General features: G+C 52.0%; 1 protein-coding gene across 1 annotated transcript in view; it reads left to right on the forward strand.

Moving 5' to 3' along the window:
• The first annotated feature begins 10,805 nt into the window (after positions 1-10,805).
• LOC138920665 (choline/ethanolamine transporter FLVCR2-like) overlaps positions 10,806-15,935 on the forward strand; it is a 28,802-nt gene continuing 23,672 nt past the window's right edge. The window contains exon 1 of the mRNA XM_070250179.1: positions 10,806-14,251. Within this exon, the coding sequence (XP_070106280.1) occupies positions 13,868-14,251 (384 nt within the window). The 5' untranslated portion in view covers positions 10,806-13,867. The remainder of the gene's footprint in view (positions 14,252-15,935) is intronic.

Raw genomic sequence — 15,935 nt, forward strand, 5'->3', positions numbered from 1 at the left:
GGGGGGGGGGGGGGGGCAGCAGTCTTGAGTTGTGCTGCCACCTAGTGACAAGACAGAGAACTGCGACCCAAACCTTCCCCTCCTTCCTTCCCTCCCCAGGCTCCAACCCCGCCCCTGGCTTGAGAGGCCCGCAGGGCTGAGCGCCCCCTCTGGCAGCCAACCACTGGGCGTTTAGGCGGAGGCCGCCTGGGTGCAGAGAGCTGAGCTCTAGAGTGAGCAGGTGCCTCCTCAGGCCTCCTCACTGTCTCCCAGCGCGCGGCTCTGAAGAAACAGTTGTTGAGTAAATGACCAGGGACGCAAATCTCCACAGGCCTGGGGACCCCGCTGGTCTCCACAGACAACCTGTGAGGACACTCCACTGTGAGGGTCAGGGATGAGCACGTCCCGGGCTGGGCCAGCCTCTGCCTCAGTGCGGGGTCCTGCACGATCCCTTCCACGGAGCACAGACTGGCGCCCTGTGCCGTGTTAAGCAGCTTGTCTTGCATTATCTAATTTCATCCGAGACCCAAAGAGCTCATCGTGGCCTGCCCGAGTTCTCAGCAGGGACTCGAACCCGGAGCCTCAGACTCCAAGGGCAGGGTTCTGCTTCATCACTCTGCCCTGCCACCCCACGTCCGCCCATTTGACTCACCCCACGAAACCTCGTTTTTATCAGCCTAGTCATCCAGATGTGATGACTCAAGAGTCGCCGTGGGGCAGACTGCCAGGGGGAGAAAGGCCTGTGTCAGCACGGTGGCTCTCCTGACCTTTAAGGGCAGCGAGGAGTTAGCTCAATCTGAAACATGTGGCTGCCGACGGACTTCAGTCTCAGCTGGAACAGGACAGAACAGCTGGGCAGAGAAGCAGAGGGGAGTCCCGCTTCCTGTGCCTCCCTGCTCTTTCTGGGTCTTCTCCCAATCCCAGGGTCGCCTGAAACGTGGAAGGCAGAAGCCACATTCTCCTTTTAGACCTGGTTCTTGGAATCTGGTTGCAAATGGAGAGAGGATAAAGGGTCACCTTCTAGAAGGCAGGACATTCTCACCAAACCTGTGCTTCACTCGGCCCCAAAGTAATTCAGTAACTTCTCTGTTTAGTCCTCAAAGCTTGCCTCCAAAGTGCGTCATTTGTGTCAGGAAACCCACTTTCGATTCGGGGCTACATAAACCGGTTGCCCATAGTAACAAAACAAACATCACTGAACAGTCAGCTCTGCCCCTAACAGCGTCTCTGGTGAGGGCAGATGCTAAGTGGCATGCTCCCAAATAGGTGGTTTTTACCTGAAATATCTGGATTACTCATGTAAACCAGTCATTTCCTACATTTGGTGGTCATCACACTGCTCTGAAGATCTGATGAAAACTCTAGACTCCCCCTGCCCTTTACAAAGTATATATGTACTCATCAAATTTGGGTTATATCATTTCAGGGGCTCGTAGACTCCTGAAACCCATTTGTAGAACCCCAAGGTAAAAACCTGTCCTCGGTCAACACAGCAAGCACCCAGTACTCAAGAAACACAGCTGCTGGCAGAGAGTGTGGTCCAGGGCGTGTGGTATTGAACTGGGAGTCAGAAGTTCTGATGAGGGGCTGGCTGGCGGAGCAGTGGTTAAGTTTGTGCGCTCCACTTCGGCGGCCCCAGGTTCACAGGTTCAGATCCAGGGAGCGGACCTAGCACCACTCATCAAGCCACACTGAGGTGGCATCACACATAAAATAGAGGAAGAGTGGCACAGATGTTAGCTCAGTGACAATCTTCCTCAAGCAAAAAGAGGAAAATTGGGAACGGATGTTAGCTCAGGGCCAATTGTCCTCACAAAAAAAAAAAAGTTCTCATGAGTTGTCACAATTTAGTGAGGTGGGAGGGCATCCTACTTGCAAGAAGGAGACCCACTCGACATGAAGCAGAATGTTTGACTCAAGGACAGTTGTGATCTGGCAGCTCTGATACAGTGTCATCAGTGGTGAGGAGGAAGGAGTGGGGATGAGGACGGGATGGAATGAAGATGTATGTTAGGTCCATTACTTGATAATTTTTTAATGGTTTGAAGCCTAATGGTTTTTCAAAATGATACATGAAACGGTCCCTTTGGCAAAAGAGTCTTGTGCTAAAACAGCCATGTCAAGTGCCTTCCAGTGAACGGAAGGTTAGGACAACCTGTGAGACAGGTGGCTGTCTGTAGAATACAATCACGAGGGCACAAGGACCCCAAACGTTGTTGCTGTGGCTTAAGGTGTTTATTACAAAGTGCAAGTGTTCCTGGAAAGAGCAATACTTTGTCCTATCAGCCATCTACACTATAGACAGAATTTTTGTCTGCTCCTTCTCGGAAGGTCTTCTTTTGATTCCAAGGAGTTCAGAGAAGGCATAAAAATGCTCGAGATTGGAGGAGGGGGATGGGAGAGGACTTGGATGGGAGCTAGAGGCATTGAAACCAAACTGATCATGTCATGATTTCTCTCACTATTGATCCTGCTTTCAGTTGAGCTGAGTTGCAAATCGACTGAGTTGATTGAGCCATTTGCCTCAAGATCAAATTCTGGCCAAAATATTAGCGCCTGTTCCTCCTCCAACTTCAGGATGTATCCTGAGGTAGAGATTTAATGTTACCAACCTATCTTTATGCTTCATATTGGGAGGTACTGCTGTTACTGCCATGCATGTGTATATGTGTGTATGTGTGCGTGCAAATCTGTGGGCATGTGCTCTTACTGCAGTGTGTGTACATGTGTGCGTGTGTGCATGCAAATCTGTGGGTGTGTCTGCAAGGCTGGGTGTGTCCACAAGTCGAGGACAGGATCCTAATGCTTTCCACACTAGGTGCCTGTGAACCCTTTGGTTTCTAAGTTCAGACACGCTCTGTTCCTGTTTGCATCTCTCCTTTCAGAACCAGCTTCCCTCCCCTGCAGCATCTCTGGCACCTGCTCTACTGTCCCTTCTTTATTGATTCATCCATTCAACACAAATGTACTGAGCAGCCACCTGTGTCAGACACACCGCTAGGCACTGAGGATGGAGGAGTGGACAAGGAGGACCCATCCCTGGCTGCCGGGAGCCTATAGTCTAGTGGAGGAAATAGACACCAGAGAACTAACCATACTGACTAATGAATGACGACTGTGGTAAGTGCCTTGGAAGAGAAGCAGAGAGAACTAGGGCTGTGCAACGGGAAGCCGAGGGAGAGGGAGAGGGTGCTGACCCTGAGGTGCCGTCAGTGTCGGGGTTTGGGTGAGGTTGAACGGGCAGGACAGAGTGCGGAGGCTAAGTGGAGGGCCTGAGGAGGGCATGTGGGAGAGGACACGTGGGAAGGGGGTGCTGAGGAACTGGGCACAAGGCGAGTGGGCCCCAAAGAGTCAGGGGGAGGAAAGCTGGGGGGATGCAGAGGGGAAAGCTGAGATTTGGGGGGGTGGGGGCTATTGAGGAGGGATCACAATGGGGTGACCTGGAAGTGACTTGGAGGGAAGGGCAGTGCTGGGTGTGTGCCCCCTACCCAGAAGGGCCAGGCTGTCCTCCTGGGACTGCACAGTGAGTGTGTTGGCCTCAGCCGGGCAGGGACCCCTGGGTGGCTCCCATAGCATCTGAAATCATCTCAGGTATTGCTGGTCTGAGTGCCCCTGTTATAAAGCAAGGAGTGTCAGTGCGGACTCTGCAGCCAGAAAGCCAGAAATGTGCTCCCCTGTTGGGGAGATAAAAGAGCTCTCGGGAGCACCGGGGATGAAGAAGCTTGTTAAGGAATGAGAATAAGGCGGAGAAGACCAGAAAGGTAAGCTGTCGCACAGCAATCTGTCCCAGCAGGAAATACCGACTGTGAAGATACAGAGCTGCCTTCGGATTCTAGTCGTCTCCAGAACCACACAAACAACTGTGCACCAGAGATTCAATGGGCACAGGCAGCCTTTGACTGAGGCTGGACTCCTGCTTGTTACCCCGGCAACTGTGATGGTCCTTATTAAGACAACAGGGATGCTTCCAAGCACCAAGAGGGTAGGGAACTAGGTGGTGGTTGTTAGTGCTATGGAGTGGCTTCTGATTCCTAGTGACCCTGTGGACAGCAGAGCGGAACCCTGCCTGGGATTTTTGCCCCATCCTCTCACCTCTGACGCTCTATCAGACAGTGTGCCGCTCCTATTCACAAGGTTTCCATGGCTAGCTTTTTCATAAGTGGGCGGCCAGGTCCTTCCTCCTAGTATGTGTTAGTCCGGAAGCTCTGCTGAAAGCTGTCCACCGTGGGGAACCCTGCTGGTATTTGAAATACTGGTGGCATAGTTTTCACATCACAGCAACACAGCCGCCATGGTATGACAACAGATGATTGCTGTGGTTCCCTGACAGGGAAAAGAACCCAGGCAGTGGCAGTGAGAGCGCTGAATCGTACCTAATTCCTAAAGGTATGTGATTCTCAATTCCTATGAACTAATGGTCGTGGAAGGCACTGGTCGATCTTATCTACCTGGTTAATTGCCCCTGTCTTCCTGGGGACTGAGCCTCCTCCACCTCCATATGGCAGCTGCACCCTTGCCCCCATGGTCACAGTCAGTGGGTCCAGGAATGGGCATCTGGGAGTTTGTATTTAGGACAGAAAATCAGGCAGCCTCTCTCAGGCAGCTGAAGCTGTGAAGAAGTAAAACTCCAGTGTGGAGAAAATTAGTCTTGAGAAAGAGAGAAAAACAAAGTGGACACGCAGGGTGCGATGGACAGTTTGTGTCCCCCCAAATTCTATGTTAAAATCTAACCTGTAGATACTAATGTTGGGAGGTGGGCCTTTGGGAGGTGATGGGGTCCTGAGGGCGGAGCCCTCATGAATGGGATCAGTGCCCTTATAAAGGAGACTTCAGAGAGCTCGCTGGCCCCTTCCACCACAGGAGGACTCAGGGAGAAGACGCCGTCTATGAACCAGGAAGGGGACTCACCAGACACAGAATCTGCCAGAATCTGGGTAGTCAGCCTCCCAGCCGCTAGAACTGTGAGCAGTAAATTTCTGTCGTTTATAAGGGGTTTTTGTTATAGCAGCCCCAAAAGACTGAGACACAAGGACAACCAGAGAAGGGAAAAGTCCTGAGGGGTTCTAGTCCCTGGTTCTGGCAGTTCCCGAGGCTGCAGCCACACTCTCAGAGCCCTTTCTGCCACTGGACTGGTCCCCACCTCCCTGACGTCTGTGAGCAGCCCCAGTGTTCTCGAAACACGTTCTCTTTGGCTTAAGCTGGTTCGGGTTGCATATGTGTCACTTGGAATCAAAGCAACAGTGAAGAGAAATGACTATTGAGAGCACTGCATCCAGCCAGCACCCTTGCTTTGCCCAGCTGAGACACCAGGCAGTGCTCCCTGGACGACTCAGGGCTCAGGGCAGCTGATGGCACGCAGCGCGGGGGTTTCACACCACTGTGGACTTGGGAAGGCTTGAAGGGAATCCATGAAGACTCGGGTTTCATTTGGCACTTGTTTGTTTCTTTCTAATTATTCTATTTATTCACAGAATTAGAGAGACCTGAGCCAGTGTCCTGCCCTGCACCTGGAGGGTGTGTGATGGCAAAAGGGAAAGAGGAGAGCAGAAATTCGGGACTGGGTAGTTTCCGTAAAATTCAATCACTGGACTTTCGTGGGAATTCATACTCTGAATTGAAAGCAGCTTCTCTGGCCTCTTGACCTCGCCATGCCTGAGGCAGCTGTAGGAAGGGGTGGAGGGCAAGTAAAGGAAGAGAGAGGAACCAGAGGCAAGAGTGCGCTTTTCCTTCAGAACTTCGCTTCTCTCTCTGCACTATTCACAGGTTGAAGCTGTCACCATGCTGACTCCTCCCTCCGTCCCTCCTAGTCCTCCATCCCATCCAGTACACCCCCACCGCTCCCCTGCCCACCCATCCCCACCCTTCTGCACTGCCCGAGTTCAGCTGTAAAACTCCATTCTCCCCTGGGTGTCCCATGCTCACCCGATGCCAACTGAGTTCTCCACGAAGCAGCCAGAGTATCCTGTCCAGGTGACAAATGTGACTATGCCCTCACCTGCTTAAAACGTCTCAGTGGCTCCCCTTCACTCTTAGGATAAAGTACAAAACCCTTCAGTATGCCTGCACCATGCAGCAGCTGCCTCTCTCTCTTGCCTTGTACTCCTCTGCACTCTGCTCCAGCCACAATGACTTGGTTCAACTCCTGGAAGGGCCGTGCTCCCTCCTGGTTCAGGGACTTTGCACCAACTGTTCTCTCTGCCTGGATGCCCTTCCCCTCTCTTTCATCCAGTTAGTTCCCACTCTTTCTTAGGATCTAGCTCATCTGTCCTTCTTTACAAATTCTTACAAATAACCCTCACGGCCCTTATCACAGTTTAACTTACCCCTGTGGGAGCGTTTGATTGACAGTTGTCCTCCCAACTAGACTGCAAGCTCCATGAGGGCAGGGAGGGACCACGTCTGTTTCCCTCAACACTGAAACCCCAGCACCGGCCACAGGGCCTGGCTGAGTCTCACCTCCTCCTCCAGACCCCGTTCAAACATGTCTGAGAGGCCCTCTTGGGCTCCCTGCTTTGTCAGTCCATGAAGCAGAGTGGACCTCTACCACGCATTTATGGTGCTATGCTACAACAATTTGCTCATGTGTCTCTCTCAGCTGCAGAGTGTGGACTCCGGGAGGGCTAGGACCACTGCCTTTGTTGTGTTTGTTTCCCCGACACCCAGCACAGTGCTTGGCCTGCAGGGGCTGCCTTGGTGAATAAATGCGTCATGGTAAAGACAGCTCCATGGGCCCGGGTGTCATCCTTCGTAAACCGAGCGGCTGGACCACAGGATTCTGCGTGTCCTTTCTCTCACACTCTGGCTCCAACATCACATAACCCTGCTCGTCAGCGCTTCTCTGCTTTGTCACCCATGTGCTTTAACTGTTGCCCTGGCAATCAGCAAACCTCCCGCCACCACAGGTCCTCTGTTTCGCTATGCAAAGAAAGCCTCACACCTCGGGCTTTCTATAGATTATGCAAAAATAAGCCGTTTTAATAGCTCCTTCCTCTTTGACACATGTTTTTTAGTTAGGTCTTTCTCATGTTTATGCAGCATCTTTCTTTGTATTCTACTTATTAAGAATCATTTAAAATACATAAAAAGGTATGAAGAATAACATAGTGGACACCCATGAACACACCCAAGTGCAGAGAGCTGAGGACGTGGACCCGTGGACGTGGGTCTTTTCTTTAGAGAAGAACGAATGCCGTCCGAGGCCTCTCTGGATACAGCCGTGTGTTTCCAGGGAACTGAGACAGCGATTTCCAGCACTGCGTCCGGGACAGAGCCCACGTCTCCATGTCCAGGCGGGGGCTCTCCTCCTGTGCTCCCTTCTAAGGAGAGCGAGGCTCCTTCTCCCCAAGGCCTCGGCACAGCCTGACCACAGTCCCTTCCAGGACAGACCCCGAGACCCTCTCAACTGAGGGGACCCCAGAGGGGAAGGCATCCAGAATCCCGCTCAGCACAGGAATGCCCTCCCCACCGTCCTGCCCTGTGGGCTCCGGGAGATGTGGCCCTGGGCTCCAAACCCATGGGGGAGGCACCTCAGAAAAGAACAAGGCAAACCTAAGAAACGAAGGAGACAGCAGCATTCAGAACAAGCTGCAAGTGTTTTCCCTCAGGTTGAGGCCTTCTGGAGGTGGGACTCATCCTGGAGTTGCATCCCAGAGCTCAGGGCAACCATGCCTTCGTGTCCCTTCTGTGGGCCACATGTCGAGCCAGAGGCTGGGCTTTGAATGTGAGTAGGACACTGTCCACAGGCTGGAGGAACTCACGGTAAGTGGATGACTTGAAGAGGTTAAGAAACACTCATGATGTAGTGTGCCAGGAGCCACTGTGAAGGGGTACGGGCAAGGTGTGAATGAAGCCTCTGAATCACACTTAGGGCATCTGGGAAAGCTTCCTGGAGGAGGTGATGCTTGTCCCGCATTGTGAAGGATGACAAGTGCAGGGCATGATGTATTCACAAAGCTTGTGGGGAGCTGCAGGTGGTTCCAGCTGCCTGGCGTGAAGGTGGGAGTGGGCAGTGGTGGGAGAGGTGGCCAGAGAGACATCACAAAGGCCTTGTGTGCTCCTCTGAGGAGTGTGAACTTCTGCAAGCTAGGGGCGGCCACTGGAGGAGTGGAGGCAGGGCAGAGGCCTGAAGGGAATTGGGAAGCCCTGGAAAGTGGTGTGGTCGTGAACTGGAGGAGGAAGAACAAGGAGGAGGGGGTCACAGGACCAAGGGGAGATGCCACGAGAGTCTGCACAAGGTGATGTCGAAGGAAAAGGAGAGGAGGGAAGATGGTGAGGAGATCAACGCCCAGGGGACACTGAGAAGGAGGGAAGGGAGGTTCTGGGGAGTTCTTGGCGTTTGGGTTTGGCTGACCCGGAGCTGGCAGTGCCATTCCCTGACAGAGAGGATTCCAGAAGAGGAGACCTTGCTGTGGTCTTTGGATGATGGCTCAGAGGTGACGCCTCAGTAGAAGGGATAAGACCTCCACATAATCTCCAAGAGAGAAAGTCACTAGAAGCAGAAAGAAGGTCAGAGAAGGACAAGCAAGACCAGGATGTGGGTAAAAGGGCCTCTGACCACACACCCGGTTCCCCGAGGCGACACCCTGGCACAGCTTTGGAGGACACAGCATCCCTGAGGTCCCAGCGCTGGAGACTTGGGTGCCCATTTGTAGCACCAACATCATGAACTCCATGACGGAACTGACCACACCCCTAGGCGTCACCTGTGGGCCTCGGTGACGCAAGTCCACTTCCATTCCTTTTGTTTCTATTTTTAAATTTTTGAAGTTTTTTTCATAACCAAGGTTATACATAGTTTAAAGAATCAAGGAGACATGTATCAAAATGTCAGTTTCTTTCCTCGTTCCCACTCCCTTGAGGCAATTGCTTTCAGTTCTTATTAGATGATTCTCTTGGTATTTACCTCCATAGCTCTACACAAGATGGATATATGGAACCTTCCTGATTTTGTCCCTGTCAGGAATCAGCTCCTGACTTTCCAATGTGGCAGACAAAGATTTAGCTCTGTTAACCCCACCCTCATCTCCACCACACACATGTGCCCACTTCCCACTCCCCCATCCTCCCGAAATGCTTCTATCATATTTGGTTATATCAACTTTCAGCGTTCACATTATTATGACTGGGTTCATGCTACTCACAACTGAGTCACTTGAGGTCACCATGATTTTTCCCCTCTCCTTCATGCCTTTTACATTCCACGGGAGCTGGTAATCATGTCCCCCCACCCCCATTTATTTAGTTATACTTCGTGGTACTTATCACTGGTCCAACCCCTAATTCTCCCCCAATTATGTAGACCCCCTCACCATACTTTCAAACACAATTCTATCAGCGTCATCTTCTTGATCACATCTTCCCTGGAGTCTTTTGAGCAGCTTTAATCTGAACAGACTGCTTTCTATGCCCAGCCCATGGCTGTCCTCCTGGGATCTTCCTTCCCATGATCTTGATGATTCTCATCACCTGCCTCTCGTTTCCTCCCTTGTTTTGGTGGAGTACATCCTTTAGCAGCTTTCTGGAAGAGAGGCTAAGGCAGTACCTTTTTTTGAAACTTTGCATGTCATGTGTGAAAATATTTGATTCTCTTCTCATGCTTTTTTCTTTGGTAGTTTGGGTATAGAATTCTAGGCAGGAAATGGTTTTCCTTCAGAAAGCATTTTCCACTGACTTCCAGTTTCCACGTTTGATGATAACTCTGGGGAGTGTGTTTTTTAGAAAATATTTTATGCAACCAGTTTATATCTTTGAAAACATGTTGGATCTCCTCTTTGTCTCAGTTTTCTGAAATTTCATGGCAATGTGTAATTCAACTCAATTCTCCCGACAGGTGTTGAGAGCATGCGCTGTGTAGCTTCTCTCTCTAAATGCTCCACTGAATACAGAGATACACACAAGTCCTCAGGAGCTGGAAATACATGGGGAGTGTGGGGGATAAGGCAAACAGGATATTGGTGAGTATACAGAATTACGCATATAAATACACATGTAAGATTTGTAAGGGCAACATTTTTACAAATTCCAAGTTCTGGTATTTCTTAAGAGGGACGAATCCAGGGTCTCAACCTGATGCATTGCCTTAGCAAGTTGGCCTTCCCAGCACTCAGCCAACTTCCAGCCTCCCACACCTCCAGCCTCTGCTGACTGGCTGGGAAGCTGTCAATACTGTGACGTTTTGCCTTCGAAGTTGTCCTCTCACTGCGGGAGCTGTTGTTGGCCTCTAGGGGGCGAACGTTGCCACCATTCTGTAGAGCGCCACGACAGGTTGAATTCACTGCCAGAGGCTCCCTCAAGCTCCTCATACAGGCAGTTGCCACAGAACCAAGACCCAGGGCCCCTTTTCAGGAAGCAATCCCTAAAACGTATTTCTCCTTCCCCTTCAAGGTGGATCTATAGATACTTATAGATAGAACATACAGCTAAATAGATATAATATGTAATAAGCTGCTCAATGAATGGTTTTCAAAGGATGAATACAGAATACTTCTCTCCATGTGCTGTCTGCCCACTATCTATATAGCTGTCCTCCCCCCGGTGGGAATCAGCAAAGAGACGGCACCACCCTCGTGGCTGCCAGAATATTCTTATTGAAAACAATTGACACATTATCCTGTTTAATTCTCACAACAACCCTATGAGGCAGGTATTTTCAATGCTCATTTTGCAGTTTCAGAGACTGAAGGAGAGAGAGGTTAATTAACTTGCCCAAGATCCCAAAGCTGACAATGGCAGAACACAGCTTCAGATCTTTTTTTTTAACCACTCAGTTTTTTTTTTAAAGATTGGCATATGAGCTAACATCTGTTCCAATCTTCGTCTTCTTTTTTTTTTAACTTCTTCTCCCTAAAGCCCTCCAGTACATGGTTGTATATCTAGTTGTGGATACCTCTGGTTGTGGCATGTGGGACCCCACCTCAGTGTGGCTTGATGAGCAGTGCAATGTCCGCCCCCAGGATCCAACCCGCGAAACCCTGGGCCGCCAAAAGGGGTGTGCGAACTTAACCACTCAGCCATGGGGCCGGCCCCAAGCTTCAGATCTTGAGTAGACTGAATCCAGAGCTCACAATAGATCCCACAGGCTCCACCATAAAAGGCGACCCCAAATACTGCTGAATCCCAGGTTAGACCCCTTGGGGCTTCTCGCCAAATGGAAGCATTGCCTCAGAGGAGCATGTGGGAGAGGCTGCATGGGAGCGAACTGAGTAACCTGTCTTACTGTTGCTTGTTCTCATGCTAATTAGCTGTGTGACTCTGATAACACAGTGTGACTCTGTGGGCCTCAGTTTCCATTTCGGTAAAGTGAAGTGAAGAATATATTCTGCAGGCTTTTGGGAGAGGACCCTGATGACCTAGGGAAGAGAAACAGTGAGAGGTCTCAGAAGGTTCCAGGAGAACCTAGGTTCTGTGCTCCCTGGAGAAGGCTTGGAAACACCGGTGGAATTTCAGGAAGACGGGATGTTGACCTAGTGTGGAAATTCTCAGGTGGGTATGAGACCCCTCTTCAAACATTCCCATTATGATCCAAGACCTCAAATTTCCACTGAAAAGTGGGTGCCTCCAAGCAGCCTTCCCTCTCCTGGGAACCAGTGGTTCTAATTCCACCAGAGGTGCCCACAGGTGGCTGCATGTTGAGGTCCCCTGGGGATCTTTAAACATGCATGGGCCGGGGTCCAGTCTCATAGACCCTGATTTGTGCTGTGGCTGAGGCATTGGGAATGTTAAGAGCTCAGGATGTGATTTTATTGCTCAACTCAAGTTAGTGCCACTGCCCAGAGCTTTAAATTCTTCATTTTGGTCTGAAGGTTAAAAAAGAAAACCATGGGGAGGCAGTGGCACCCAGAGGCTCTCAAACTTTAATGTGCAAACAGACGGATCACCTGGAGATCTCTAAAATGCAGCCTGTAATTCAGTAGGTCCAGGGTGGGGCTGGGCTGCTGCCCTTGGAAGAAGCTTCCAGAGCATGCCCACACTGCTGTCCCCAGACCACACTTGAGCAGCTGGGCTGTAGCTTGAATGAACACAAACTCGCGTGAGAATGATGGCTCTTCAGGCCAGCTCAGACCTTAAGCACAAAGTTACTTCTCTTCTCTGAGCTGTTTTGTCTTCTGTAAAATGCAGGGAAGCAATACTAACTACATCCCAGGATTCTTGTGATCCTTAAATGAGATAACGCAGTGGTCATGTTTAGCACAATATAACAATCATTAGCTTTTTAATCCTAGGGTAGTCAACACTCATGGAATGCTTACAAACCTGCCAGAATTTTCAAAGTGCTTTCATGCCTTAACTGTTCAAACCTCACAACACTCTGAGGTGGGTCGTGCTATTTTACCGTCCTTATTTTCCAGATGAAGACATGAGGCACAGAGAGGTGGAGTACCTTAAGTTACCGTACACACCTAGGAGTAGCTAAGCCGGTGTTTGCACCCAGGGAGAAGCTGGGCTCTGATCCCTCCCCAGGGCTGAAAGGGATCAGTGGGAACAGGCACTTCCGCCCTGCAGGCCTGCCTTTCTGGAGGCGAGGACTTGAGGGCTTACCCTCTGGAAAGGGCTGAGACCAGCAGGCGGCAGCCTAGGGTACATGGGTGCAAAGACCACTTACAGACCCCGCCCAGAGGCAGCGCTGTGCTGGGCCTGTCACCACAAACCCACCCCCGCTAGATCCTCAACGTCTGCGAACTCCCCTGCACCTTCCGCCCTCAGGGCCCCGCCTAGGAGGCCGCCCGGGCATCCATCAGGAAAGAACAGCCCTCCCTCACAGGTTCCAGCCCGCGTTCCCCAAGATAGACCATGTCCGCAGGGAAGCAAAGAGCACAGCGAGTTTTACCCCAGGAGCGCAACAAGACCGGGAGATCCACAAATCTCTCTCTCTGCCGAAAGTTCTGGGGGAGTCTGGGAGCCCAGCCAAGCGGGGAAAAGTCGGGAAGCCCTCTTGGATTCCCCAGAGCGCTTTCGGGGCGCCGGGCACCGGTGCGCGCGCGGAGGGATGGGGCCCGGCACCGAGGAGACTCTGTTTGGAGAGTCACCTCGGAAGGGCGAAGAGACTTATTTGCGGGGTCCCCGGGAGGGAGGCTAATGAATTTGAGGTGCCGTGCGTGGGAGGGGGTTAACCGGCGGTTTCCACGGCGCCCGGGGCAGGTGAGAGGAATGCACCACAAGTTGTGGCGAAACAACTGCGCTGCAGGGCCAGCCCGGCTGGAGAAGGCGGGCAGGAGTGGAGGTGGGGCGGGGGTTACGCTGGGGTGGACCGGGCGGGGCGGTCACGTGCGCCCGAGGGGGCGAGGCCCCTAGCCGGCCCGGGTAGCGAACGGAAACCGGCGAAGTGGCTGCGCAAGGAGCGAACTTCTGCCAGGACGGAGGGGCTGAACGCGGCCAGAACGCCCTGGGACGACTCCAGGCCCCGATGGCCAGGACCCGGCTGAGGCGTCTGCCTTGGCTTGGGGACAGTGGTCGGCGACAGAGGTCGCCAAGGAAACGTGGGAGTAGGATCTCGGGGTGAGCGCAGGCTGGGGTCTCCGTTTATTCGTGGGCGGGCCGGGGCAAATGCCTCGTCAGCTCTAGGGGACCAGCCGAGGCCACCGGCCCCTGAGACCGCTGGTGTCCTCAGCACCTGTCGAGGGTTCCAGGGGAGGCTGTGGTCATGGAGAATGAAGATCCCAAACAACGGCAGTGCAATGGCACCCCTGCGCAGGAGTCCGCAGTCCAGTCGGAACCCAGCCTCTAGGCCCACCCCAGCTTCTCTGCGTACCCCAGCAGTTCGGTGCACCCCACTACCTCAGCTCAACCTGGTGTCTTGGCCCATCCCAGTAGCTCTGGCCCCGAGGACCTTAGCGTGATCAAGGTGAGCAAGCGCCGATGGGCGGTGATCCTGGTGTTCAGCTGCTCCTCCATGTGCAACGCTTTCCAGTGGATCCAGTACGGCTCCATCAAAAACATCTTCATGAACTTCTACGGGGTCAGTACCGTAGCCATCGAGTGGCTGTCCATGTGCTACATGCTGATCTACATCCCTCTACTCGTGCCGGGGGCCTGGCTGCTGGAGAAACTCAGCCTGAGCACCATCACCCTCATCGCCGCCGGTCTCACCTGCCTGGGGGCCTGGGTGAAGTTGGGCAGCCTGAAGCCACATCTCTTCCCAGTCACTGTGCTGGGCCAGGTCATCTGCTCTGTGGCCCAGGTCTTCATCCTGGGCGTCCCCTCCCGCGTCGCTTCCGTCTGGTTCGGGGCTAATGAGGTTTCAACAGCCTGCTCCATAGCTGTCCTTGGCAGTCAGGTGGGTAGAGGATCTGCGGATGTTCAGAGCAACGGGCGTCATGTCATTGTGAGACTGAGTGGCTTAGCTTGTCCCTAACTGTGTGGGTGGGAGCCTGCAGTTCTCTGACTTGAGCAGTGTTTGTGACTCTGGGTGACTGGCTGGGTGTGACTGATAGTGTCAGTGAGTGATGATGACTGGGTGACAGTGTGTGAGAGGTTCCGGGTAACAAAAGGAGGGGACCTTTTCTTTCACCCACAATTTCTCCTCCCCCAGCAGAAAGCATGCTTCTGGAGCATGTGCTGTTTATGTGATCTCTTTACTGAACCTGTCAGTCCATCAGCTTCGACCTGTGACTTAGGAAAGCTGTTCTTTGTCAGGGAGCAGCCCTTGGGGGTCAGACTCTTCTGGTGTCATCAGAATTTGGGAGGTGTTTTTAGCCTGAGCAGCCAGTTGTCCTAGAGTCAGCATCTCCCATCCTGCAGAGTCGTGGAGAGGTGCCCTGCTGGTGCTGGGCACTATTCTTACCTCCTTTTATTCACAGCTGAAGCCGGGACAGCGGGAACAAAGCTGTGTGCCAAACTCCATCCCTGTGGTTTATAGCCTAGTCCAGCAGGATGGAGTAGAAACCTGGCTCTGAATTTCCAAGGCCTAGAAACCTTGGAAAGGCCTGGAAAGCTCATATCTTAATCCCCTCTCTTTCCTTTTTGGAAGGACAATCTCAAATTCTTTGCATCTCAATGTGGTTATGACCCAGAAAGTCAGGCGTGTGTTGAATCTAATGGCCTTTCCCAATTATTTGACGCAACTCTTTATGGACTCCTCGTTTATCTGGACCACTGCCTCTGGTCCCACTTCTTCCCAAGCACGTGTAGTTGTGGCCACATGTTTGGCAAATGGACCAGTGACCCTTACTTCTTATAGGCCTGTTTTCTTTTACCTGTTCATTGCATTTAGAAAATTTAAACTTTCATTTAAATTTCTCACTTGGATCAGAAATTTCCAAATCTTCTCTAAAGGCAAATTTCCATTCTGTTCTCTTCAGCACCAGGCAGGGAACTTGAGCTAAATTTCCCTGTACAGGGAGGTCCTGCCTCTGGGGTAATAGCGTAAGCAGCCCGTGAAAGCTGACAGAGGGGGCTTCTTTAGCACACAAACAGGCAACATAAAATCCTGTAGTCAGTTTTCTTTCACCTGTAGCTTTGAATGTTCTGAAGATTGAATTGATTTGAGGTCTGGGGGTGAAACAAGACGGATCTTTGGTTCAGGGTAATGAAGAAATAGGGATTGAGAGGGACATCTGCCAACTCCCTACCCTCTAAGGGGATGTGACTGGATTTTAACATCCCCTGTGCAGCCCTGCTGGTGGGTTTGACACTACTGGAGTTTTCCTTTCTAGGAGGGTAAACCTGGGGGCGAAGGGCAGGGCCCTTCAGGCTTCCTGAGGGTTGAATCCCCGGATGAGCAGAACAGGGTCCAGACAAGGCCACTGCAGTCCCGGACCTGCTGTGTGGGGAGACAGGAGAGCTAACGGGGAGAAGTCCTCAGGAGGCCTGCTGAGATCAGAGAAGGCAACCCTTTTTCTGTTAACCAGAAAGCATACACCAATAGTATTCAGAGCCGTCCTCACACAACTGTGAGGGAATTGAACACCAGATCCATCTTTAAAATTTAAAAAGAATAGTATGCAGTCCCCACCCCCAAC

This window comes from Equus caballus, chromosome 24 (assembly GCF_041296265.1).
Source record: "Equus caballus isolate H_3958 breed thoroughbred chromosome 24, TB-T2T, whole genome shotgun sequence".
Lineage (NCBI taxonomy): Eukaryota > Metazoa > Chordata > Mammalia > Perissodactyla > Equidae > Equus > Equus caballus.